This window comes from Drosophila takahashii, chromosome 3L (assembly GCF_030179915.1).
Source record: "Drosophila takahashii strain IR98-3 E-12201 chromosome 3L, DtakHiC1v2, whole genome shotgun sequence".
NCBI classification, from domain to species: Eukaryota; Metazoa; Arthropoda; class Insecta; order Diptera; family Drosophilidae; genus Drosophila; species Drosophila takahashii.
The window spans coordinates 25244028-25271115 of NC_091680.1; the positions used below are offsets into that span (position 1 = coordinate 25244028).

Below are 27088 nucleotides of genomic sequence, written 5' to 3' on the forward strand. Positions count from 1 at the left end.
TATTTTTCATCAATTCAGTTTATTTGTAGTCCGATCATGTTATATTTCTTGGCTTTAGCAATGAGTTCAGTATAAGATTTCTAATTGTTGTGCATCGATGTGTGATTGACATTGTATCGCACCGACAAGACAGTAACTAAAACAATAAAACAAACACATATTTATTTACATTGCAGCCGTAAAAAGTGTCGCGTTTCGAATATATCACAAGGTGCACTTACTTCTTAGTTATTTTGAGGTTTATCATCTTTATTGCCGCAATGGTAGATAACTAACAAAATTATACCGGCTATAAAAACGAATGAGTTTACTGCAATTATTAACGGCTTGCTGTTCGCGTATGTCATCATCTTAATTATTTTTTTTGGATGGAACCGATTAATCGCGGAAATTTACGTTGTTCCGTCTCAAGAACGCCAGAGCGAATGATCGAGATCGGAAAGCCGAGCAAAGAAAATCTCTCGGTTGCCCACAGTATGGAATATCATACTTTTCCAATATTACGTCCGCTCGGAGAGAGTCTGGTTTAAAACCAATCGGTGCAAAGAGAAATTACATATGGTTCTTTCTCTTAACTTTCGCTCCTTCCTATATAGTCCGCGGGTATAGGTTTCGAAACCGAAATAAAAGGGAAATAAAAAATTTTCGTAGGATTTGCTAGGAAATATTTCTACAAAATAGCTGAACATTTTTCATAATTCACAAAGGGATTTATATTGAAAAACCTTGACAGTTTGATTAAGCATCTGATAAAGAAATAGTCAGATTAAAAGATAAGTATAAGTACGGATTAGAAAATGATTTGGAAAATAGGTACGTGGAAAATGTGATAATCTATTTTTAATCGGATTAGGTGATATGATAAGCCGATACAAATAATTGTATATTTATAAAATATTTTTGTTTATTTTATCGCTGCCCTTATTTAATCTTAAAGCAATTACCGTCAGCGGTATCTCGTTATTAATATGTATTCTCATACAAAGTATATTTAAGCATATATTAAGTATAAATATATTAAAGTACATTTTTGATAGCAAAAGATTTTTTAACCTTACCTTTATGGCTACAATTATCTGATAGCTGTTAAAAAATAAATTACACCAATTATCGTTTTAAATTATTAATTAATTTTAAATTATTTTTGTGAAATATCACTTCACTCATATAGATCAGACAACTTTAAAATATTAATGTGAAAATCGCCATTATACAGATAGTTGGGTCCTCGAAAACTCTTAACCGTGATGTTAGCAGTAAAGACCGATTCCGGAGGCATGTTAAAAGGTTTGCTAGGGTCGTCTGTTCCGGTGGTGACATCATGCAGTAGATTAATTACACTCTGCGGTCCCTGCACCTCGAACTTGATCTGTAGCCGTGGAGTGCGTGTAGCTGTTGATTCGGAAAGGATACCATAGTTGTACATGGTACCATCAGTATCCATCTCTCTGCTGCAATAAAATGGGTTCATTACGAGGATAAAATGCGAAAGGAATACAAGAAAACAAATAATCCTTTGGGCAGAATGCTTACCTACAAGTTTTGTGTCTCATCTCGTAGAAAAGCAGCTCGGCAATAATGACCATAAAGTATACACGTCTCTGGGACTCACTTTGCTTGACCTCTTCAATGGTTCCGAACAAGGTATTGTCCAGCTCTATCTCCAAAATCCAGTGCAACAGGGGCATGCCAATGCCTATGATCCGGAAATTTCGAAATTGCTGCAAGGACACTTTCATGCAGGATGTGACAATTATACCAACGTGTTACTCACTCGCAGCAGTCTGATTAATGCCATTGTATAATGGAGGCGTCTGAGTTGAAGTTGTTTCTTGCCCTCAGCAGTAAAATCATTCAATGGGCTCTCCAAACGGAACAGAAAATTAACAAGAAATTTTTTTAGCTGAGCTCTCACCGCGTATTCCTCACCTTGGAGGGTCAACAAGCTGAGGACAATATGTGACTCGTAGTCCTTATCGGTAAAGTAGCTAACCACGTACCGAATTACCTAAGGAATAGTTTGAAAATTAGATAAGAAATTGTTAGGAAAAACAGGTACTAAGTCAAGAGCAAACCCACCTGCAACACGACCCTAGCTTTGTAGTCGCGCTTATTTTTTGGACTTTTCTGATGGGCTAACTCATAGCACTTGTAGCGGTGCAATACATAAGAATTGCTGATGTCTTCTAGCTCATCTGATACTTCCCGTAATAATTTATGATGTTTCACGTCCAAATGGGAAAGGACCCTCTCCCAGATCTCAACTGGCAAGTCCGCCAACTTAACTTCTTGAGGCCCCTCCATATAAATATCTATGCATTCATTGGATTTATTGTTTCCCGTTCCGAATATTTGATTTTGAGAAATAAAATATGCTGTGTATTTTGTAAAGACAACTAACCCTTAGCTAATATTTTTAGATCATATCGAGGGTGTCACAGAAATATCTTATACACTGTATTTCGTCCGCATCAGCGACTTGCAGGAGCACACCTGTGGGTTCAACACTGTGGAGCAAGTCTCGAAGTACGAATGGAAGTGCCCCTTCTGTCCGTACACGTCCGTACGGACAAGCGTCGACGTGCACCTGTCGGTCCACCTTGGCAAGGAGCGTTTCCACTGCAAGGTGTGCAACATATGGATCGTCGGCTTTAACAGCATGAAGAGGCACCAGGAAACGCTCCTGCACAAGAGGCGGCTTCAGGGCAACGTCAAACGAAAGGAGTCCCAGTGCATCTTGCGCAAGTACTCCACGACGAGCAAGCAGGCCTTCGACAGGCACCTCCAGAGTTCGCGCCACATCAGCCTGCCCCTTCCCGGGTAGAAACACAGTCAGAATGTAAAATGTCGTGTCGAAAGAGACATTTTACTTATATCAATAATACATGAGATGGGTTGAGTCACTGCTAGGCAGGGCTGCCAATTACACTCACCTCTCGTGAGTTGCGAGAGGCAGTTTAATCAAATGATAGCGAATTGATTAATGGCAATTACCTTGAAATCAATGATACACATAGTTTAACAAAGATCCTGAAAGCAAGCCAGACAAGCAGAGAGAAATATTTAAATTCCCTATCGAGCGCTCATTTATAAAATTAAAAAAAAATTCTTTTTGTTTAACAGTTTATAGGGTCTTCCCACAGAGCTCCATCCACCATCTACCATCCGTTGAACGGATGGTCCGTAAGGTTTTGCCGTTCCGAAAATTTCCCAGTTAGTCCGCCATCCAATTTTGACGGACTTTGACGGGCTCTTTTATGCGATAGTTGGGCGATGTTTTCTCGGTGCAACTCTGAATTCTTCCTCTTGACTGTGAAAATTGGAACGATGTCTGCAAGAACAAATCAAATCGATGGCGGGAAAAAATGAAATAATGCTTCAGCTCATTGTTTTTTGGGTCTTTTTGAATTATTTGTAGTTTGTTATGAGCGGAAAAGCGTTCGCGAGCAGGTTGCTATGTGTGGGCCAAAATGTGCGTACGAAAACATCAATGTTTGCAGCAAAGTGTCAAAATATGTTCTGCACTTCGTAAATATAACTAATATTAATTAAAAGTGTACTTTGTACTCCTATAAAGTTCCAAAGTTGCTATAATTTACCAAAAACAGTATTAATTGTGTTTTGTTTACAAATTTTTCATATTAATATTGGCTAGGCAGAGGCGTAGTAAGAGCGGAGTGTGGGGTACGGGAGGTTAGGCTCCCCCCAGTCAGCAATATGTATGCATACTCGTTGTAGGATATGTTATAAACGTTCAGATGTGTTTTTAAACTATTTTCTTAATCTAATTATTGTATTATTCTACAGTAAAATTAGGAGAGCGCAATTTTACAATAGTTTTCCCGAGTTGAAATCCCCCTTCGTTAATGTTGAGCTGAGCAACTGCTCTTCAGTCAGCTGTTATTGGATGGTAGATGGTGGATGGAGTTCTGTGGGAACACGAGTTTCACATTCGTCAAAAATCCCAACCGTTTCTAACGGATGGACTCTATGGGAAGAGGCTATTAGAGATTTGAATTGAAACTATCGTATACAATACGAATATAATCGATAGTATCCACGTGACATCGATTACTTTAGCGTGACCGTCTTTTTGGTATTTTTGAATGAATAAAACTGGTATAAAAAGTATATTTCTTATTTCACAATCGCACCGCTCAGTGTAATAATAAGAACGTTTTCAGCCAATTCAATTGCGAAAACAGAAACCCGAGAAAATTCCAAACGAAACACGGTGAGGCGGCGACTTTCGGCGACAGTTCGAGAAACCCACTATTTCCGTGCCAAAATTGTGTCAGTGTGAAGGAGCTTCAGAGGCGGTGGCCACGCAATCCGGGCGACCGATCGTTGGGTAACCTAGCGAAAACCGAAAAACCGCCGTAGTCATGGCGTTCCGGCTGTTTGGCACGGCCAAAACGATGGCCGGATTGATGCGGCGCAACTACACAGCGGGCTCGTTGACGGAAAAGGTGAGTTCGCAATGAAATAAGAGGGAATTCCAGCTAATAGCCAACTTTACAGGTCCAACGCACCTCATCCATGGGAGCCACGGGCAATGGAGTCTACATACTGCCCGCGGAGCTGTCGCCCCTGCTGCGCTACATAGTCAAACAGATCCAGCTGCTCTGCAAGAAGCCACCGAAGGGTTTCGAGAAATATTTCGAGGCCGGCGGCAAGTCCTCTGGCCAGCCCAAAGGAACCGCCGGCGACAAGAAGCCCGGATCGTCGGGAACCAGCAAATCCGCCTCGGAGAAGCCCAGCACATCGTCACCCGCCTCGGCCAAGCCCCCACGATCCCAGACGGAATCGAAGTCCGACTGGAACTTCGGCATGTTCAGCAACAGCACGCGGGGACCGGCGGGAAGGGGCGGCAACACGCCCGGCGGAAGGCCCCTGGGCGAGGGCGGCGGCGGCGGCGACAGGGAGCGGTGGATCCTCTTGGGCGCCATCGGAGCCGTCGTCCTGGTCGGCTCGTTCGCCTTCTTCGAGATGGGCTACAAGGAGATCTCCTGGAAGGAGTTCGTCAATAGGTGAGGGGTCTCGTTGCAGTTCCATATATAAATCATTTGATGATGAAAGATAGAAACCAATAGGTTATTGATAAAACATTCTTCTGTAATAGCATTTCCAAGTTAACTAGTTTGGAAGTTTATTTATGTTTGGATTCTAATTTATTTATTTTGATTGGGGAAACCCAATTTCAACTATTTCCAATCATATATCATAAAATACCTGAATTGCCTGAAAATTCCTATCCCAAAAACTATTTAGTTCTTAAGTCACTATTTAATTTTTTATTTACCTAAAATTTCAAATTACTTACTTATATTAAAACCAGATTAATGGAATTCTTAATAGTTGCTAACATGGTTAAGAGCTAAGTAAATAAATAATGGAACTTTCTTCTGTAATAGCATTTCCAAGTTAACTAGGTTAGAACTTTATTTATGTTTGGATTCTATTTTATTCATTTTAGTTGTGGAAACCCAATTTCAATTATTTCCAATCATACATTAGAAAGTACCTGAATTGCCAAAAAATTCCTATCCCAAAAACTATTTGGTTCTTAAAACTCAAGTCCAGATTTCGTTATTTAATTAACTAATATTTTAAATTATTTAAAAAAACAGATTAAGGGAATCATTTATAGTTGCACATAAGTTATAAGAAATGGCACAATAGGAGGGGAACAAATTGTTCATTAAAGTTTTCCTTGTATATACGAAAGACTATATTGTACTATTGGTAATAGTAAATTTCTAATCCACTTCACAGGTAGAATAGTATATTCCTCCATTAAATTTATATTTATAAATCACATCTCTTTCTTGTTCCCGCCCATAAACAGCTACCTGACCAAGGGCGTGGTGGAGAAGCTGGAGGTGGTCAACAAGAAGTGGGTGCGCGTGCGGCTTCAGCAGAACAGCAACAGCGGCGGTGGAGTCCTGTGGTTCAACATCGGCAGCGTCGATAGCTTTGAGCGGAACCTGGAAACGGCCCAGGCGGAGCAGGGAACCGAGTCCATCAACTTTGTGCCCGTCATCTACCGCAACGAGGTGGAGGCCGCCAGTTTGACGGGCCTGCTGCCCACGCTGCTCATCATCGGCTTTCTGGTCTACATGATGCGAAAGTCGGCGGACATGATGGGCGGTGGCCGAGGACGCAAGGGAGGTGGCCTCTTCGGCGGCGTTATGCAGTCCACCGCCAAGCTGACCAATCCCACAGAGATTGGAGTGGGTTTCAAGTAAGTTGGTGACACATTTCTAGAGCCACACGCTTAATACCGTTTATATTATGCTAACAGGGACGTTGCCGGTTGCGAGGAGGCCAAGATCGAGATCATGGAGTTCGTGAACTTCCTGAAGAACCCGCAGCAGTACATCGATCTGGGCGCCAAGATACCAAAGGGGGCCATGCTCACTGGCCCACCTGGCACGGGTAAAACGCTTTTGGCCAAGGCCACCGCCGGCGAGGCGAACGTGCCCTTTATCACCGTGTCGGGATCCGAGTTCCTCGAGATGTTTGTGGGCGTCGGACCGTCTCGTGTCCGCGACATGTTCGCCATGGCCCGCAAGCATGCTCCCTGCATCCTGTTCATCGACGAAATCGACGCCGTGGGTCGGAAACGCGGTGGCAAGACCTTCGGCGGCCACTCGGAGCAGGAGAATACCCTCAACCAGCTGCTGGTCGAGATGGATGGCTTCAATACCACAACAAACGTGGTGGTGCTGGCGGCTACCAATCGTGTGGATATCCTGGACAAGGCTCTCATGCGACCAGGTCGCTTCGATCGGCAGATCTACGTGCCGGCTCCGGATATCAAGGGCAGGGCGAGCATCTTCAAGGTGCATCTGGGTAACCTGAAGACATCGCTGGACAAGAACGAGCTGAGCCGGAAGATGGCGGCCCTGACGCCCGGTTTCACAGGCGCCGACATAGCCAATGTGTGTAATGAAGCCGCTTTGATTGCCGCCCGCGACTCCAAGGACTCGATTGTCCTCAAGCACTTCGAGCAGGCCATCGAGCGTGTTATCGCCGGCATGGAAAAGAAGACCAATGTCCTGGCGCCGGAGGAAAAGCGAACTGTGGCCCATCACGAGGCTGGCCATGCGGTGGCCGGCTGGTTCTTGGAGCACGCCGATCCCCTGCTCAAGGTGTCGATCATCCCGCGCGGCAAGGGTCTGGGCTACGCGCAGTATCTGCCCAAGGATCACTACTTGCTTTCGAAGGAGCAGCTGTTCGATCGCATGTGCATGACCCTCGGCGGCCGTGTGGCCGAGGAGCTGTTCTTCAACCGCATCACCACGGGTGCCCAGGATGATCTGAAGAAGATCACCGACATCGCCTACTCGCAGGTGGTGCGTTTCGGCATGAACGAGAAGGTCGGACAGGTCAGCTTCGATGTGGGCCAGGCCGGCGATCCCGTCTTCAGCAAGCCCTATTCGGAGGACACCGCCCAGATAATCGACAGCGAGGTGAGGTCGATCATCAAGTGCGCCCACGAGGCCACCACCAGTCTGTTAACCACGCACAAGGCGGATGTGCAGAAGGTAGCGGAGAGACTGCTGCAAAACGAAGTCCTCAGCCGAGATGACATGATCGAGCTGCTGGGCCCGCGACCCTTCAAGGAGAAGTCCACCTACGAGGAGTTCGTCGAGGGAACCGGCTCCTTCGAGGAGGACACCACGCTGCCCGAAGGCCTCAAGAGCTGGAACAAGGAGAAGGAGCGTCCGGAGCCTCTGGACGCCGGCAGCACGCCCACTCCGCCGCCGCCCACCAAGCCCGTCACTGCCCAGAGCAGTTAGGCTACCGTTAATCCGATGTCTCGGTGGATGGGGCCTTTTGGAGTGGCAGTTCGAGGGTGCCGACATCTCGTTGTTTTTGTTGTAATCCCCAATTGCGGACCGGAGAAAAAAGCCCCAACCTGCGAAACGTAGAGAGGGCTCAAAGGAGTTCCCAGACCTTCTGGAGTTCCAGTTCTTCACGACGCGTACATCATTGTTTTTGCATAATTTTAAGATAGCCCCCATGGATACCTCGTTCCAGTGTTGAGCAAATGAGCGACTGTACTAAATTTCCCGTATGCCGTATTTTCAGAACGCAATAAAAAATGGATAAAACCTGTCAGTGTGGGAAAACGAAATTAAACGATGTTTTTAAGTCGAAATATAGTTCAAATAGTTGTATTATTTTGCTACGGATGAGGTAGTGTTTTCATTTATGAATATTGTAACTTGTTTGTAGTTGTAATTATATGGAACACGTGTTACTAGCCGAGTCGATCTAGCCATGTTCGTATGACCGCTAAGATCTCGAAAATTATAAGAGCTATAATGTTGGGACTAAGCATATAAACAGTAGGGAGATTCCTGTGCAGCGCAAGTTTGTTACAGGAGAGGTCCATCCTCCTAGCCGCACAAGTTGGTAAGGACCCCTTGTTTTTGTAAACACTAGTTCACAGCCAAAAAAGGTAAGCCTTGAGACCAATTTTTTTGATTAGTTCTGAGTTGCTAATCACGCTATACAAAAATAATAAAAATTCCCAAAGAACTGTTCTGAAGATATTCGCAAAAATACAGATTTTTGGCACTTCTTTTATAAAACCTAACAGATCTCAAAAGGCCATATATTTGCAAATGGAGTGTGAATTATAGGATAAATGCATTTTTTTGTGAAACAACCCATTTCCAAAAAATGCTTTTCAAGCCAGGTGGCCTGCTTTTGTTAGCTTGGTTTTTGACATATGAACAAAATATGGGTAAAAGTAGGCGTATTTCAAATACATTTAAACTTTAAATTTTAAAGTACTTCAACTATAAAGTATACTCCTTAATGTACAACAGATACTCCTATTTTGTTCATATGTATGTCAAAAAGCAAACTAACAAAAACAAGCCACTTGCCTTTAAAAGCTTTTTTTTGGATATTAGTTGTTTCACTTAAAAATGCATATCTCCTAGAATTTGCACTCCATTTGCAAATATATGGCCTTAACTTGTTAACAACAAAAGAGCCTTTACATCTTAAAGCTCAAAATAATTTATACATTTTTATGTGTATTTTTTTTAAGTAAGGCCTAGTACTCACTTCCATAAAAAAGGCAACGAAACGAAAATTTCTATGCAAAAATGACAGGCGGAAAATTTCGTGATCAAAAATTTGTAAGGAGATTTGCATTTAGTAGGCTTTTCGATTGAAGTGAGTACTAGGCATAAATGAAAACTAGCTATAACAAAAAAATGAAACTTTTTTATAACTTTCACAGGTTGTGCCTCCATTAATTGCGACCCGATCACAACGAGTAATAGCTTTTCGGAAAGGTGCAGGTTTTGAGATCCGTTAGGTTTTATAAAAAAAGTGCCGAAAATCTGGATTTTTTGCGAAAATCTTCTGAGCGGTTTTTTGGGAATTTTTTTTAATTTGTTCAGCGTGATAAGCAACTCAAAACTAATCAAAAAAATTGGTCTCAAGGCTTACCTCGAAAAAAAATTTAAAGTTGTAAACTAGTGTAAGCGGACTTGTGTGGCTGGGGTCAAAACATATTTCAAACGAGGATGGGAGCTAACTTCGGCAAGCCGAAGTTTTAATACCCATGCAGCTTTCGTAAATGAAAATTTGACTAGAATAGCAACATGACTTAAAGAACAATCAAATATTTTATAATTAAAAAAAATAAATTTTTAACAATTTTGTACCCTGTTGTTCCTATTGGAGCCATGGGATATAGACATCGGATCGCGCTTTTACTCTGCTTAAGGTATGCCTTAAACAAGAAAGGAAGCTACCTTCGGCCAGCCGAAGCTTATATACCCTTGTAGATAAAAGACTACTCACTCGGTGCAGTTCCAGGGATTCCAGATTCAGCGTTTCGATTTATTTCAATTTTGTTTTTAAGTAGTCAAGAATCAAAACGCCTACTTCCTACAAAGTTACAATGAATTTTCTTATATTTGATTGGGAGCCTTAAGATATAGTGGTCCGATCCGGCTGGCTCCGACATATGTACTACCTGCAATAGAAAGAAGACCTTCGGGAAAGTTTCATCGCGATAGCTTTAAAACTGAGAGACTAGTTCGCATAGAAACGGACAGACGGACAGACGGACAGACGGACAGACGGACAGACGGACAGACGGACATGGCTAGATAGACTCGGCTATTGGTGCTGATCAAGAATATATATACTTTATGTGGTCGGAAACGTCTCCTTCACTGCGTTGCAAACATCTGACTGAAATTATAATACCCTCTACAAGGGTATAAAAATAGAATTGGGAAAGATTCATATTTTGAATTTCATATGAATGGCTTATATATTGCCCGAAAAATCCTGAAAAACATCAAGTTTTGACCGATTTTACCCTATTGTTCCTATGAGGGGGAATAGATTCATGTCAATAGCTTTTACGCTGCGTGAAGTATCTTCAATTCTTGCAAGTTATACTCTATTGTTCCTATGGGTGCTATAGGATATAGACGTCCGATCAGGGCGCTTTTCAAACTTGATCTGCGTTCACATGTTTCAGGCCGACTCTGTTTCAGTTTCAGATCACTAGCTTTTAAACTGAGCTCAATACCGTAACAGACATATTGATCCTATTGAACCTATTGATCCTGATCAAGAATATATATACTTTATGGGATCGGAAAAGTCTGTAAGGGTATAACATTTGATCAAAGATTCTTTTCTACGAAATTTCAACGCGTCGTATGAGTAATTTGTAAATTTATTTTATGACCATTTCGCAAAGCCTAAAACCTAAAAAAACTATTTAGTTTTGGAAATTGTTTTCTACTATATTTCAAGGTTAGAAAAAGAATATAATTTTTGGATCACTCACTCTTTATGTATTACGTAAACATAGTATTTTCATTTCTTTACCTAACCCTAACCCCAATCTGAAAGCTTTTCTTTAAACGACAATTTATTTTATTATTTTTTTCAGAAAATGGGACGTGAAATAACTGTTATTTGAGACTTCTCTTTTATTATTACTTATTATTATATACAGTAAACAAATTCTATTATTGACGTTAAAAACTAAAAATCTCAGTATACGATTTAAAAAAAAGTCTTCTGTAACTGTTTTTTAATGTCCCTGCTCAGACGCCTGGCTGAAACCCCTCATCTCATAGTGCCCTATCACGATTTGTATGGACTGGTCCCTTAAAACGTAATATAAATTCAAAACAAATAAGTTAGTCCACAAAGTTTTCTTAAAATGGCAATATTTATAATTGTTTCTAATTGCTATCTTTAACTCATTATTATTTGCCGCAGTGTAAGCTTTGAAAGCTGCATTATGTCGAAGAGAACGCCGCTCTTTCATTTCGAGCTTTCTCCTAGAACTTTCCACTGCTCTCTTTCACTCTCTCGCCGGCTGCCGCCCGCTCTCTTCTGTTTCGCTGCGGCTTATCACTTATCAGCTGTGATGCTGAAGTACATGCGCCATGTGCAGCCGGTAAATAGTGCAACTGCCGCAGTCGCTGGCTCTGCCGACGCAAAGCTCCGGTGGGGCAGCGGCAGCAGCAACAACAACAACAACGGCAAACAGCCGCAGCAGAGAGTGCAGCAGTGCAGTCGACGTCGCTGCCGCCGGTCGTTTGGGGCCGTCAGTTGGGTTTTGGGGTCTCGCCGCTCAGTGTCTCAGTGTCGTCTTGTTGGTTGTCGCGTTCGTGTGCGCGCACTGAGAAAAACGGAACGCCACAGTTGCACTTTCAGTTGCAATTCCTACATATTCCTCGAGTCCCCGATTTCTGAGTTGATTCCCCCGCCGCCCGTGAAGTGCGTGCGTTTTGAACCAAGCCAAAACCAAAACAAAACAGCTACCAAATCGCGTACAAGATACAACCAATACCGAGAGGAATATAAAATAGTTGGAGGAGAAAAGAAAAAAACCCTGCTGTGGAGGGCATTTGCATTTTGTTTACCTCGATGGCTGTGTGGAGTGCAATTTGACGATTATATAATATAAAATAAAAAACAAAAAATAGGGAAAACAAATAAAAGTGCGCGACATTCGTTTTTAATTGCAAACAACTACAATAACCGCTGAAGAAGAAGAAGTTAAAGCGCAACCTTCTCTTTCGCCCCGCCGTCCCCCCTCTCGCACATTCTTTGCACCCCATTGCGTTTGTGTTGATCTTTCCTGCAAAATGGCTGCCGGCCGGCAAAATAACGGCAACATCGATATTTGATCGGTAGAGAGAGAAAGGGAGAGTCCTCCTCGCCATAAATTTCAGAACATGAGTTAGTAGCATTTAATTAGTTTGTCAAGTGTAAGCGATTTTATCTTTTCATATTCTTAAATTAAAATCGCGAATTAAATTCAACGTTTTGAGTTCGTTTTATCTAACTATCCAAAACTGGACAAAGTAAAAGATCCAAAACAGCCTATTTTGATGATTATGGTGATTGGATCCCTAAAAAATGTCAAATAATAAATATATGAAACTCAGAGTATCTAGAAGGACTATTTTACCAACAATCTTCCTTTTGAAGCCTCTCTTCTAGTTTACTCATATAAATGATCACTCAAATAAAATGGCTGTCGTCGGTCAAACTAACGGTACCTTCGATTACTGATCAATAGAGCGCCCCCTATAGGCGATCACTGGCCACACATGTGTTTTTTTAGTTCTGTTTTAGTTTTTCGTTTATTTTCTTTTATTTTGTGCTGCCAATTGTCGCAATTGTCGGGTCACGTGTTTGTTGCTGCCGCCAGTTAACTTCTGCTCTCGTTGTAACGGTGCATGTTCTCCGCGTTTGTGTGTGTGTGGGGGAGTCCGATTGTGTGTGTGAGTGTCTGTTTGTGAAAGCTTGCATGCTGCGCGTTATTATATTGTTGTTTTTATTTTTGTTGAGGGAGTCACTGCATGCAACGTTCTTCTTGCCCTTTCGCACTCCCACACTCGCTCTCTCTCTCTCTATCATTCTCTATTATTTGTTGTTGCTTTTATTGTTGTTGTGGGTGTGGGAAAGATCAAGGCGCGTATTAAACGCAGAAAATGCTTAAAAAATTCACTCAAAATATAGGAAAAACGCAAAAATGTAGGGAGGGAGCAACGGCAATTAATGGCAGTAACAACAAAAGTTCAAAGCTGTAAAATTTAAGTGCCCGAATTTCTGGGAATCTCAGGTGTTCTTTATTTAGCACAGAAAAAATTGTTAAACAAATTTTTGTATTTTTTGTTAATAAGCTTATAAAAATATTGAACATTTTTTTCCTTTTAAGAAAGGAATATTACGTATACGCATTTTATAAATGGTATTTTTACCAAATATTTAATTAATATTTTAAATGGCTTCGTCTTTTTAAAGGTATTTCCCCTTTCTAGGAAATTAATTTGATGACTGATGCCATATAAAGCGAGTCAAATTTATTTCAAACAAAGATCTTTTTGCTCTCTTAGCAGCGCATCCCAATTGTCACTCAGCCATCACTTGCCGCCCCCTTTTTCAGCCCGTTCCTCACCTGCCTTCTCCACTGTTTTTCCCTCCCCCCTCTTTTCCCCTCATCGGTTGCGCTTTTTTGCATTTTACGATTGTTCGTTGCGAATCATTGCATTTTGCGGGTGGTGCAGCAGCTGCGGATGGGTGGGAAAGAGAGGGGAAAGAGAGGGGTGTCAAGGGGAAAATTGCCTTTTCAAAAGTTTCCCTGGGCAAAGTTTAAAATTGCAATTTAATTAATTTTCACCAAACACAACCGAAAACAAAACAGAACAGATCTTTTGCAGTAATATGTTGCCTTTAAATCAATTGGGAAACCAACAACCAAAGTTAACGCAACGTTTCTAAAACTTAAAGTCTAAATACCAAATAATTAATTCAAAATACACAATAAAATTAACACCAAACCAAAAGTGGCCTGCAAAACGAAGCAACTAAAACAACCAAGAAATGTGATTCAAAGTGTGCAATGTAAACAAATTATTAGTAAAAAGCTACAAAATAAAAAAACAAAGGGAAAGCCGTGGAAAATCATCGGGCGAACCAAAGCCAGGCCAAATGGAAATAAAGGAATCCGGAAGCCAATCGAATAGCCAACTAGCAGCCAACGTGGCTAATGATTAAGGGAACACTTTGTTAGCCAACTCGTAGTAGCAGCATCCCCCGCCCACTCATAACACCCAAGTAACACAGCCACTCAGCCAAAACACAGAACCAATTGACCTCCCCTCGCAACCCTCGATGCCCGGAAAGAAGGCGTTGGAGCAACAAATATAGAATAGACAGCCAGACAACCACATCAGCTCAGCTCAGCTCCAAACTCCGAATTTCGAACACCGGCTCCAACTCAATCTCAATCACGAGCCAAAACCCTCAACATGGACATCAAGATTGAGCAGCAGCAGCAGCAACAACAGCAAGTGGAGCTGGGGCCCTGTTCCCCGTCGGAGGTGCCCAATGATCCGGGGTGAGTGTACTAATAATATAATTTAAATTTTAAGTATTTAAAAAAGGGAAAAATATTATTTTTGTCTTTTTAAATAACTTCCAGGTCACTCATAATTTCAAAACAATATTGTTACATTTCCATTAAAAATTTCCAAATACAATTCTAAGTAATAACGATTTATTTTATATATATACAAAAAATTAAATTAGGATCTTATATATACTTGAAGAAATTTGAATGAAGCTAAAGAGCCACTCCTTCTAAAACATGCCACTTTTTTTTGGGAAAAAATGAATCTAGAATGACTGAAAATTCTTTTTTGGAACATTTTATAAAGAGGCTTAAAAACAAATTGTACAGCGAATTAAAATTCGTGACAACATTTAAAAATAAATTACACCATTTAAAGCAACTCACAGAACTATAAAGTATTTACATAATTTTTGGCCGTTGTCTTGTCCGCTTTGTAAATTTAAAGTACACCTGAAACTCTTAATTCCTATACCTTTTCAAAGCGTACTTTCAATTTAACATCATATAAAATGTAAAATTCAAGGCGGTATTTTACTTTACTAAACTCTTTTAAATATGGTGTCAAATTTAATTAAACCCTACCAATTTGATAAATATACATATATCCCTATACAGATCTCTTTAGAGAACATTACTTAGTATTCTGAAAGGGCATACAAACTTCGAAGTGCTAAAGTTAACGAGAACTTTTTTATTTAGTTTGAGGTCGTGGACGTGGTATTAATTGTTTAAGTTTTAAGTTTGTCATTATTGAAGCGCAGGGCGCCGGAAGAGAATGAAGCGTGGCTTGGGGAGTGGTGTCAAGGCAGTTAGAGTTGTTGACAGAAAGTTTTCTATGTCAACTAGGGCCGGAACTGGCCGAAACTGAGCAGAAATGGACGACGGCCCAGCTGGGGATCCAAGTCTGGGAAACTAATTAGAAAACAATTTGCCAAGGACATCAAAATTCAATTAAAGCCATTCGGCTTAGTGCTTTAGTGCAATGCAGCTACTGCTCTCGGCTCGCTTTCATCCTTCCGGCTACAGTTTATTATCAGTCCGATTCCCCAGCTTTCAGCCCCTCATTCAACATTTATATTTGTGCCAAAATGGGTTAAGTTGTGATTGCGGTGTCATATGCAGCAGATTAATTGCGAGCCGCATTGCTGATAATTTGCATCGGTTTGCAGTTGGGTTCTTGATGGTCTGGGTGCCGTTTTGCTGTCAGAAAGTCAGACTAACAAATGGAAGATCCAGTGATTGGCAGGCAAGTGGACTGATTGTAGGTAGTGGTGGAATGGACTTTTGACGCAGCCCATAAAGTGAACAAGTTAGGGTTAGTTATAACGATTCATCGAATATGGAGTTCAACGGGCAATAGAAATAAAATTAAACTTAAATTATAATAAAAACATAACATAACATGTGCATTTGAAATTAATTAAAGTCAACTTTTATAGTTGAACGTGCTAAATAAATCATCATAGTTCGACCAAATTGCATTTAATTTAATGAACTGGTTATCATTCTCAAATAGAAATAAATTGCATTTTTAATACAAAAAGAAAAAGTCAATGCAATTCAAAACTGATAAGTAATTAATTATATTAAATAGGATGGTTAGCAATTCAGTTTAAATCTCTATGCTACATATTTAGTTATATTTATAAAAATTAGGGTCGCTGATTTTTAATGCTTAATATAAGTAAGTTTTATAAGAAGTGCCGAGAAGGGCTTACCAACTGTTGTATGCCAATTTATACCAGATAAACCCTTTGTCATTGATGCTACCCAGAGAGAAAACCCGGCACAAAATAGGAAAAAGCAAGTGATACATATATAGACAAAAAGACATAGGTACAGCCATATGGCCCGAACAGCCGTCGCAATCCATTGAACACGCAATGCCCATAAATTATGCACTTCATGCATATACATCCACATAGATGTACGGTTATAAATATATCTATTATCGAAATGCTGCAAATTGTATAACCCAAGTGAATTTCAGCACTCCACAAGGGGGGGAGCGGATGCTGATTGCAGCTCATCTTGTCTATTTGCATTAGTTTGGCAAACTCGCAACAACACAGAAGGCAAAAATAGGCTGGGCCGGGATGGGTTGCCGAATCTCTTTACCCTCCAAATCCCTTGCCATATTTTTTGTGGCGGGAAAGCGGAGGCCACCGGATAAAAGAAATGGATCACCTGCTGCTCGCTGGGCTCCGACGATGTTGGCAGGTGCAACAACTGCAACAGAAACGCCAGCAACTGGTGCAACTGCAACCCAACCAGTGATGGAGTGCAGATGTACCTATAGGTACGGAATTATTAACTTTGAATTGAACTAGATTAAAAGAGTAATATCTCTAAATATTTTCCAACAATCGGTTTTTGATTTTTTAAAGATTTCTTTTATATTGTACCTTCACATATTTTTATTATTCTCCTATTAGATATTTCAATATTGCTTAATTTATGAACTAGATTAAAAAAGTACTATCTCTAAATATATTTTAACAATCATTATAAATACTTACCCTTTTTAAATATTTGTTTTAATTTTATTTTTATTCTAAGCTTTGATTGTGATTCCATGTTACTTTTCGATTTTTATAAAGATTTCTTTTATGTTGTACCTTCACATTTTTAAATTAATCTCCTTGAATACTTCAATATTGCTTAATTTATGAATTACTATTTTGGTATTCTTTAATTTGAGTTCTTCTGAGATCAATTAAATATTTGCTTTTCACCCAAGAAAGTCCCTTACCTTTCCCATCTCTAACTGCAGCATGAAGTTGGGTAAAAGTTTCGTGGCGATGCGAATGGGAAATGTGGCACCTAGCGAATGTTGAATGCATAAATCTTGAATTAATTCAAAATACCTTTTGATGACGCTGCCCAGATACACAAATACAGGCGCATCCGCATCTTGGCACTAGTATTTGTATCTCTGTATCTTTCTCTATTTTCGTTGTGCAACTTGGCGAATATCGTTGAAAACATGCGAATACAATTCCATTCACAGTTTCGTTGACTGGCGCGGCGATCGCCACGGCTCAGTAATTTTGAACGCTACCGCCCCCCCGCTCACGACGCCCCCCTCCACCCGCTCTTTTGGCAAACTTTATAAATCTTTTGAAGGGCCCACGGAAAATAAAAGAAGACGAGCTGCCTGCTCGGCGCAAAATGGCAAAGTAAATAAACACAAAGGCGAAAGAAAATGAAAATAAAACAAACTGAAATCAAAAAAACAACACACAAAACTTCGAAATAACTAAATAAATGCCCTGCTATTAATACAATTCACTTTGCCAATGTATTTTTAGTGGAAATGCAGCAAACATCGAGTGAGAGAGATCGTTTTCTGGGGTGATCGATCACGGTGATACCTTGTGTGGGTAATTAAATAACTTTGGGGATCATATGATTGGGATCTTATGAGATAACGTGATTATTTACAATAGAATTGTCATTAAAGTCTCAACTAATCAATAATCATACTCATAATATTCATAATCATATTTTTTAAAAATTAGTTAGCTTTAAGTTAACAATTTAAATAAATTAGGCTTAATTACTAAATTGAAAATATATTTATTATTTCTAATAAGTATTTTTCAGGAAATGATGCTCTCGGCTTTTTTGATGATAAAGCTGATAAAATTATAGAATTTTTAGTTTTATATTTTTTAGACATTTTACATTTAGACATTCTAGAAGTAATTTTCTGAAACTGTAATCAACTGCGATTTTAAATAGTTCAAAACCGTCTTTATACCATCGGCACAGTGGGACACTTTTGGACCTCAGAGTGGAAGCAACAAGTGCAACAGTTGGGTGATTCCCACACCTTCGCATCGCTAATCCCGCCGCCGCTACCCTTTCGGTCCGTTCAAGAATGCATCTCAACGGCATGCGAGTCCGACAATTATCCATTAGAACCGACACGCGGGGACCAAGTCGAGGAAAGGCAGCAAGAGATGCAAAACAAAAAATGGTCCAGGCCCCTGCGTCATTTAACGTGGCCCCAAAAATTGTGCATCGCATCGACAGACGACTGTCAGTGGAATGGCGATTGCGATTGCGATTGCAATTGCACTCGCTGCTCTTTTCATAATTGTCGTTTTGTTTCTCGTCTCTGTCGCTCTCCCGGCGCTTGTAATTGCGGCTTTGTTACGTACCGTAAATTGATTCATTGTACGCCGTGCTTTGAGCACGGACTGACCCATTCCCAGTGCAACATTCTGCCCATTCCCATGTCCCCCGTGTTTGCCTGATATAATTGCTTTCAAATGATTTTGTGTCGTTGTGTGCGCACTTTCATATTGCCCGTAGTTTTGTTTGTTTGCCCGTAACGTAAACGCAACTGTCATTGTCCGTAGTCCCTGGTCCGTGCTTCATGCTCCATGGTCCGTACGCCGTATGGTTGTCCGTTGTCCGTTGTACGGCTGTTTGTGCCGCCTGTCCGGCCAATAAGCTTCCATTTTGTATGCATAATGAGGCCTGCGGCAATTTGACTCTAGGACAGCCATTAGCTTAAAGTGCCAGCTTTGTTGGTTAGCATCTCTCCCAGGCGAATTTTATTTTACGGCCAAAACACTCATGTTAAAATAATATTCTCAAAGCGGAGCCGATTAAAAAAGCCAGCCTTTTAATAACAAATAATTTAGTCTTATAATGTGGCTAGAATGCCTCACGAAATGCCTTTCTCCCTTTCAATTTAACTAACAGTTAGTATTGGGGAATTAATTTTAACGTTAGTATAGGTTGTATGTATTGAATGTCAATTAAATCGTCTTAATAAAATAACTTTATTAAAATGTCCAATAGATTAAATTAGTTTGTTGAAACTAATAATATTTTGTACTAATTTATATACCAAGATTAATAAAAATATATGTTTTAAAACTTTAAACACAAAATTTGTAAAAAACTTAAAAAAAACTTCAAATGAAAAAAACGTCAAAGAATTTTGTCTTATATGAAGTTTTTTGATGTAGACGACTTTTTGCTAGGTTGAATACCAGCCCCTAGCAGCAAAGTTTTGTGTCATTTTTATTGTTTTAAATCCTAAGCAAAATGTATAAATATTTACAATGTTTTTAAAATTAAAGTTTTAAAAAAACAGTGGTATCAAAACAAATATCAGTTTCCGAATTACAAAAAAGTAGCCAATTAGGTAGCCGTTTACCTTGTAAAGCTTAAGATACACCAGAATCCCAGGCGATCGTTTATCCTAATTTGCATGAAAAATCAACATTTGTCCGATTATTGCCGTGTTTTAAATATGTTAACCAATTGCGAAATATTGCCTCTCGATGGGACTTAAATGTTTGTTTGCGGGTGAGTTGTGTTTGGGCTTATGTTCCAGCCTCGTGCATATGTAAATTGGCCATTTGTCTGCACTAACAGTAAGTTGTTATGGTTGCTGTGAGTGGATAATATCCACTGGATACATTGAAAAAATGTGCACTGGGCGATCCACTTAAACCGCAAGAATGGCAAAAACTTTTGTGCCGTCCCACGATTGACATTATCACAATTCAATTTACAATCTCCTCGGAGTCTGACACGCCGAAAAAGAAACTTTTCATTTGCTTTAGTTGCACTTTTAAGTAAACAGTTCGATTAAAATGGAGTGACTTGCGGAAGTGGGCTGGGGAAATAGGGGTGCTTCGAGCACAATACTTGGCCTAAAAGTACATTTCCCCCACCACCCCGTGTGTGTACATATATTTTCTCTCTTTTGAAATCAATGCAAGGCTAAGAAAGTTTTCCCTCTGCTAAATGCAGTCATAACTTTTGGCAGCGGAATAAAACGTAAACTCTTTTCGGTTAGGAAGTATAAGCCGCCATTAGAAAATGACTTTAGTGGGTGGAGTGATAGGTACATACGTGCAGTGGGAAAAACTCATGAGATTGTATACTATTTCTACTGTAAAGAAATCCTTTTTTTCAATAGGAACCTTTTCTAAAGTATATAAATTTCTTGTTTTGTTGATTAAAAATGAATATTTAAGTTTAATATTTCTTTAACTGTTTCATCTACTTAAATTTTTTTCAAGATTTAATGAATAAATAATATTCAAATATTAGATTGGTACGTTTTACAAATTTTTAAGCCACAATTTTTCTAAGGTTTCTTATAATTTTCTAGGAGTCTAATAGTGGGTCGTGAAACTAAAGAAATCTCAGTCTATTGAAGTTTCTTAATTTTTTCTTCACTGTAGCAAACATTATATTGGTCGCCTGTTTGTCGACCCACGCCCCCTCCCTGCCTCCGCCCCTCGTTAAGACGAGGCGTATGTTATGCAATATAAGACGATAAACGGGAGAAAAAATTGTGAAAGAAGAACCGAGTGGAACGGAGGAAAGGCGGCGCAAAAGTTTTGCTATCTGTATCGCAGACGAGGCCACAATACATCCTTTGAACCGCAAAGTGCAGCGGGTTACGGCCTCCCACCCACTGCCCCACCCCCTGCGACCCTTTTTTCGCCGCCCCTGGCTCGCAATTCATTATAAATTGCATGTACTGGTAATTGTGTTTGTGTTTTGCAGCAGTAGAATTGCTTTAAATGAGCCGGGCCGAACGAAGCGTATCCCAATTTAGGCTGTGCCACTGCCCCGCCCCCTTTTTGACCCACTGGCACCCCCCCATTTTGCGCCCACCTCCCATCGATGCTCCAGACGCAGTTTTCCTCCACTTCCCCCTATCTTTTCCTCCTTCATATTTAGCTTTCCGCACGATTAAATCGATGCAACTGTAAAGTTCTTTTTCTATTACGCTTTTTCGTGCACATTCGCATTACGCACACCATCAAGCGCACACACACACACGCACCCACAGATACAAACAGTGGAATAATATGTAAATAGTTTTCAGTGCATTTTGATTGTTTTAAATTATTTCTTCTACAATCTTTTAACTTACGTTTTCTAAGCAATTGCATCTTTAATATAAAACACTTCAATACAATTTTTATCTATTTGCTTTTCTGGGTTGCTTACTCCTAGATTTTCGTTAGTTTATAAATGTGGCTCAACTATCTAGTTTTGGTACAATCGTTTTTTTTTAAGTAACTTCTTTATAATTTTTTTTAAATTGTTTTAATCTGAAATTGTTAAACATTTTCTTCAATTTACCAGACTTTTTTGCTCAATTGTGTTATCTATTTTTAAATGGTTTCTTGATGTATTTTTACCACTGTAGCCACATCTCCCATGGCTATCTCTCAGTGGGTGCTACATAAAACATTTGCCTCCGCCTGGCCAACATTTTTAGCCGCCGTTGGCTGGCTTTGTCTGAGGCTCGCTTACCGCTTTCAACCGCTCCCCTCCCTCCTTTTTCGCCTACATATTTCTGCTCTGTTTTGCGTGTTCTGGCTCCCCCATATGCATGCCCGAGTCACCCACTATGGGAAAGCCCCTTTGGAGCCCCCTTAACCCCCTGGTGCCCCGTGTCGCTTTCACACACTCACCATGGGCTGTGCCTTCGAATGTCTCAGACAATTGTCGGCAGCATATTTATGTGCTAGCCCAGCTTTTCACAATTCTCCAGCTCGAGTTCCAGCTTAGGCTACAGCACTCCAACATTGCGTCTCAAGTATAACTATGCACAGTGAAAATCAATCACGGTTTTAATTAGAGACTTTGAGGGTCACATTAGTTCATGGAGTAATAAATGCATCTCCAATATCCAAATCCTTGTTGTCAATAAAATAGGATTTTTAGGATTGCTTGCTATTAAATTACAAAGAAACACAGTCAAAGTTTTTGGTAAGTCAAGCACGATTACTGTCAATGTCAATCACATTAATTGAATAATTTCCATTTATCGAAAGTCACTTTAGAGCTGAAGAATGTACCTTGTTAACAAATTATGTGCATCAAACTAATTTAATTTGCTTAGAACTATACTTTAATCTTGGTTTTTCGCAGCAAATGTAATAATATATTTTGCCATCTACGATTTAAAGCAGTTTTAAATATTTAACATTTCAAAGTTTGAAAAAATATTTGAGATCAGTGTAAATATGCTGGGTGTTGCTTCTCTCGACGCGTTTAGAGTTTAGTTTTTACTCGTAGTTCTGTGTCCAACTTTTCCGCCTTTCCCGCCCGTCGTCCCTTCGATTTCGTAGTGAAAAGGTTGTAACCACGAAGCAATTGCAGTGGTTCTTCCCCCCATTCTTTCTGTTGCTGCTGCTGGATGTTGGTGCATTTTGATGATGTTGTTGATAGCCGCACATGATAGTCATCAGGATGTAGATAGGGATTTGCTGTTGCTACTGTTGCCCCAGTGGTTGTCACCGCTGCTGTTGCCTTTGTGCTTTGCGGGAGTCAAATTGTCCAGAGGTTTTTCTGGATACTCCTTCATATGCGGATGAGGACTGCGGGTGAGTCGGGTCATGGGGTAAATAATGAAATGTGCGCATTGGTTTGTAGTCCGGGTCTTACCAGCTTGTATAAATCGTTTTATAAAAGGTTAAAACAAGAGAGAACGCTATAGTCGGGTTATTGTCCCGACTATCTAATACCCGTCACTCAGCTAAAGGGAGTGCGAACGCTGTGTCGGGTTGGTGTCCCGACTAATAATCGTAACTCAGCTAAAGGGAGTGCGAGGGAGATAGATATATAATTTTTGATTGCGTATAACTTTTTAATGAATGGTCCGATTTGAAAAATGTCTTCTACATTTCGATAGGTATAAATATACACAACAAAATTGCATTTATACTTCTCGGAAATCTTTAAAGATGTGGGCGCAGGACCCGTTTTAAAATCGTTAGTGGGCGATTGTGGGCGTTAGAGGGGGCGTGGCGCTCGGCTAAAATAAACTTGCGCTGCGTAGGAAGCCAAAGAATATGTGTGGGAAATCTCAACCTTCTAGCTTTTGTAGTTTCTGAGATCTCAGCGTTCATACAGACGGACAGACAGACAGACAGACAGACAGACAGACAGACAGACAGACAGACAGACAGACAGACAGACGGACAGACGGACATGGCTAGATCGACTCGGCTAGTGACCCTGATCAAGAATATATATACTTTATGGGGTCGGAAACGCTTCCTTCTAGCTGTTACATACTTTTGCACGAATCTAGTATACCCTTTTACTCTACGAGTAACGGGTATAACTATTACGGGCTGTTCTGAAAGCCGTGCACTTTGTTGTTGCTTGCAAAGGGCGGCAAAAATTTATGAATGGAAGGATTGAGTGTTTCCCGTCGCTTTAGATTTTCTAGGAAAATGTCAGGAATTAAAAAGGACATAATAAATTGTAAGGCTCACTTTAGTTAAACGAAATCTGGCAATAATACCAATATAACAATAATAAATACTAAAGCCCCAAAGAAAATTTATTTAAAGTTTTAAATATAAATGTTCTGTTAATTTTTGTGTTAATATAAATGATTAATATCTTTTTTAATGCATATTATATTAGCAAATAATTATCTGCTTATATAAGCTTTAAAAATTTATATTGACTGTAAATATATAAGATATATCATATAGTTATAAGTTAGAGTAATGTTATAGTAATTTTTTTAAATTTAAAGAACACTGCTTTACACCGCAATAATTGAACTTTTATACATCAGTAAAATGTGAGTTTGTATGTAAATATATATTTATTATTGAATAAATCAAATACCATGGCCACCTACTCTGAATAAACTAGAATTATAGTCGTGCTCAGAAATACTATTAAAAACTAAATATTATAGCCATTTGAATATAAAACTTCGAGCCAGATTTAAAAGCTATTTATGGACAATATTTTAGAACTACATCTTTAAAGTTACTTAATTTAATAGTCTCACTGCTGGGCGCCACATTGTTGCATAATGCGGACTGTCCGCTTTCAAAATGCCACAACTCGGCACCTTTTGGATAGACTCTCTTCCCGGCCCCTCGAGTATCTGTGTGTGCGAGTGCCTTTGTATGGGTGTGTGTATCTCCATACATGCCCCTTTGTTGGCCTCTCGACATGCACCACCCCTCCGCCACCCCCTGACAACCCGTACCACCCACTTCCCGCTTTGTCGCTGCTCACATAATTTGTCATGTGAAAAATTACTAAAGTTACAAGATCTGCACTTTTATTTCCATGTAAGCGGCAAGTCCACGCAGCGGAGATGATGATGGTGATGGGGATGCACGGAGAAAATGCACATAGTGACTCTAGGATTTTTAAGAACTTATTAAACGCTTTAATATTTTAAATTTTTCATTTTTAATTGCTTCCAAAATTTATTAGTACGCGACTTAAAATTTACAAAGATTAGATTTTTAGGTCCACAGAAATTTCGTTGTTGTTAAAAAGTAGTTTTGAAAACTTCCAAAGAGGAGAATACAAATTTGTCTGAGGAACATGACCAGTTTTATGCTGCAAGACATCAAAATTATTCGATCGTTCCTATGACTGCGATCTTCTATAAAGTAAAACCCATATTTATCGTTAATAAATTTGAGTGATCTTTAAACTAACTGAATTTCAAAAATTTTTTAAAATCAGGAATATTTGTAATTGTTGTTAAACTGATGGTGAATGTTTTTTTTTCTGTGAACAGAAATGGGGAGTTTTAAGGGAGTTGTAAGCCGAAGAAGAGGCATGCGTGTGGCATAGAGGGGGGTAGCGATGTGGAGGTTGGAGGGGTGTAAAGAGAGCAGGGGTAGCTGTTTTGCTATTTTCCTTTTTTCGTTACTATTTTGCACATTTTTCTATTCAACAATGAAGCCACAATAGAAAACGTCAACTAGTGCACAGAGCGAAAAGATGACGGGAAGGGAAAACTAGAGGGGGTTGGCCTGCGGGAGACGGCAAAAGAAAGGCAGACAGAGATAGTATTATATGCAAATGTAATGCAGAAGCGAGAGGGCAACACTTGATGTGCATACAAAGTCTGAACGGATTTTGAATGGCAAACAAGCGGCAAAGCGAGCGGCGACTGCAACTGCGGCAGAGGCAGCAGCAGCAGTAGCAGTAGCGGCAGCGGCGGGCGCCAAGTATAAAGCCCAGCCCAGGGTAAAGCCAAACCAAGCTAGCCAAGCCGGGTCCGGGAAATGGGCCCCCAAACAAGCACACTGAAAACCATTAAAATATTAAAAGGCACCTATGTATTCTTTAAAATTGTAGGTCTTAATAGATCTCAAAAATCTTAAAACATAAGATAAGAGCTAATCCTTAAACCAAAAATCTTTTTGATCCTTTTAATGCTGTTATTATTCGAGACGGAAAATTCTTTGGCTAGTTATTACTTAGGCGTTTTTTAAATAGGGAAATAATGGAATATGCTGAATAAATATATATATATGCTAAGTTTTGTAAACACAAAAATACCTTTTTTGATTTCAGTTCCTTGAAATATCTTTACAGCAATAGAGAGACTAGTAGTAAGTAGAGTAGTAAATTACTAACTAAGTAGTAAGTAGTTGAGGTTTTCAAGCTCTCGAAAAATCTAAGCCACTTAATAATAGTTATGATATTTTATTATTTCATGGCTCTCATTTGATATTTCATACCTAATTAGTTAATTGAGCCCTACGAACAGTTTTCATTCAATTTGTCAATTTAAATAATTTTATTCGGTGTTTTGGTGTTTTTTTTTTTTTTTTATTGTGATTATTTACAAGCGTGTGAATATCAATCAGAAGAGCCGAAATGAATGCCACGTTACACAAATTTTTAAACTTTTTTTTCGCAATGTAGCTTTTAAGAACGAAAGCATCTCCAATGAAGCGTTTTAATCTTGATATTTGATGGCGCTTTTTCGCCCAGTGTGAGACTGGGACAGACCGTGAATGGGCGCTGACGACTTGCGCATGAATGGCCCAAGTGTGCTGCCTGCCGGGGGGTGGTGTTAAGGGGGGATTTACGGGGGATAAAGGGGGTTGAACAGGGGCTATATAGAGAGCGAGCGGATAGACAGACGAAGGCCTATAGAAAAGTGACGTGCGCTTTACAATTATTTCGTAATGCAAGCAAATGTGACCGAGCTGAGCAGAGTAGAGAACGAAAAGCGCCAATAGAAGCTCGGTACACTCAAAAAAGATGGCTTCTGATTAAATTGGGCTGCTTTTGATTGATTAGACTTTAAAGTGCATTAGACTACTTACTTACTTTCCCATTATAACATAAAACAATAATAAAACAACAACAGATGATCTTACATGTAGGTAGGACTTAAAATTTGTTTAATTGACCTTTTTTTAATCTCAATCATTACCAAATTTTCTTAAGCTTTAATTGATTTTAAAATTGTATATTGTTGTATAATAAAAGCCTAAATATTTAAATTATTTATTTAAAGTTAATTAAATCTCCAAGAATAGCCTTTCTTACATAATTTATCTTGGCCCTTAATAACTTACAGTCAATGCGGGCTGCTGGAAACAAGGATTTAACCGCCTAATTCCCCAGTCAATCTTCTTTAATGCTTACGTACTCTCGTTATTTTATTATTTTCCTGATGCGTCAAGGATATGCACATAGATTTATTTCTCGGAGTGCAGATTAGAGTTGCATCTTAGGCTCAGGCAGTGGGTAACAAATGTCAGTCGGTGGTTGCTCTACTAATCGGACATGTTGCGTTGACTTGTTTATGACTCTGGGCTTAGCAGCCGCACACTAAACCACTCAGCTACCCAACCACCCACCCAGAATGAATTG

The 27088-nt window shown here is 39.8% G+C and overlaps 3 protein-coding genes and 1 long non-coding RNA gene across 10 annotated transcripts in view; 2 read left to right on the forward strand and 2 right to left on the reverse strand.

Annotated features, from left to right (window-relative positions):
- LOC108066724 (uncharacterized) lies at window positions 1–487 on the reverse strand. The gene is made up of 2 exons (XR_001770361.3): window positions 222–487; window positions 1–136 (listed from the first exon to the last, which is right to left on the reverse strand). It is a non-coding gene; the product is annotated as an uncharacterized lncRNA (long non-coding RNA).
- A 657-nt stretch (window positions 488–1144) lies between these two features.
- LOC108066716 (uncharacterized) lies at window positions 1145–2408 on the reverse strand. Its single transcript, XM_017155336.3, has 4 exons — window positions 2080–2408; window positions 1775–2008; window positions 1534–1721; window positions 1145–1451 (listed from the first exon to the last, which is right to left on the reverse strand). Exons 1-4 carry the CDS (start codon window positions 2302–2304, stop codon window positions 1160–1162), a joined length of 939 nt encoding a protein of 312 aa, XP_017010825.2. The 5' UTR covers window positions 2305–2408; the 3' UTR covers window positions 1145–1159.
- A 1726-nt stretch (window positions 2409–4134) lies between these two features.
- Afg3l2 (AFG3 like matrix AAA peptidase subunit 2) lies at window positions 4135–8171 on the forward strand. Its single transcript, XM_017155388.3, has 4 exons — window positions 4135–4469; window positions 4522–5030; window positions 5849–6244; window positions 6305–8171. The coding sequence occupies exons 1-4, from the start codon at window positions 4386–4388 to the stop codon at window positions 7803–7805; spliced, it is 2490 nt and encodes an 829-aa protein (XP_017010877.2). The 5' UTR covers window positions 4135–4385; the 3' UTR covers window positions 7806–8171.
- Window positions 8172–11631: 3460 nt separating this feature from the next.
- Rbp6 (RNA-binding protein 6) overlaps window positions 11632–27088 on the forward strand; it is a 194505-nt gene continuing 179048 nt past the window's right edge. For 2 of the 7 annotated variants that reach the window (XR_011418872.1, XM_044393783.2), the window contains exons 1-2: window positions 11640–12065; window positions 13721–14416. Coding sequence is in view for 6 of the 7 variants with exons in the window: in XM_044393783.2 (XP_044249718.1) it covers window positions 14328–14416 (89 nt within the window). In the remaining variant the exon portion in view is untranslated. Of the gene's footprint in view, window positions 12066–13720; window positions 14417–27088 lie in introns of all 7 variants that reach the window. The other 5 variants (XM_044393782.2, XM_070216000.1, XM_070216001.1 and 2 more) reach the window with 5 other exon arrangements.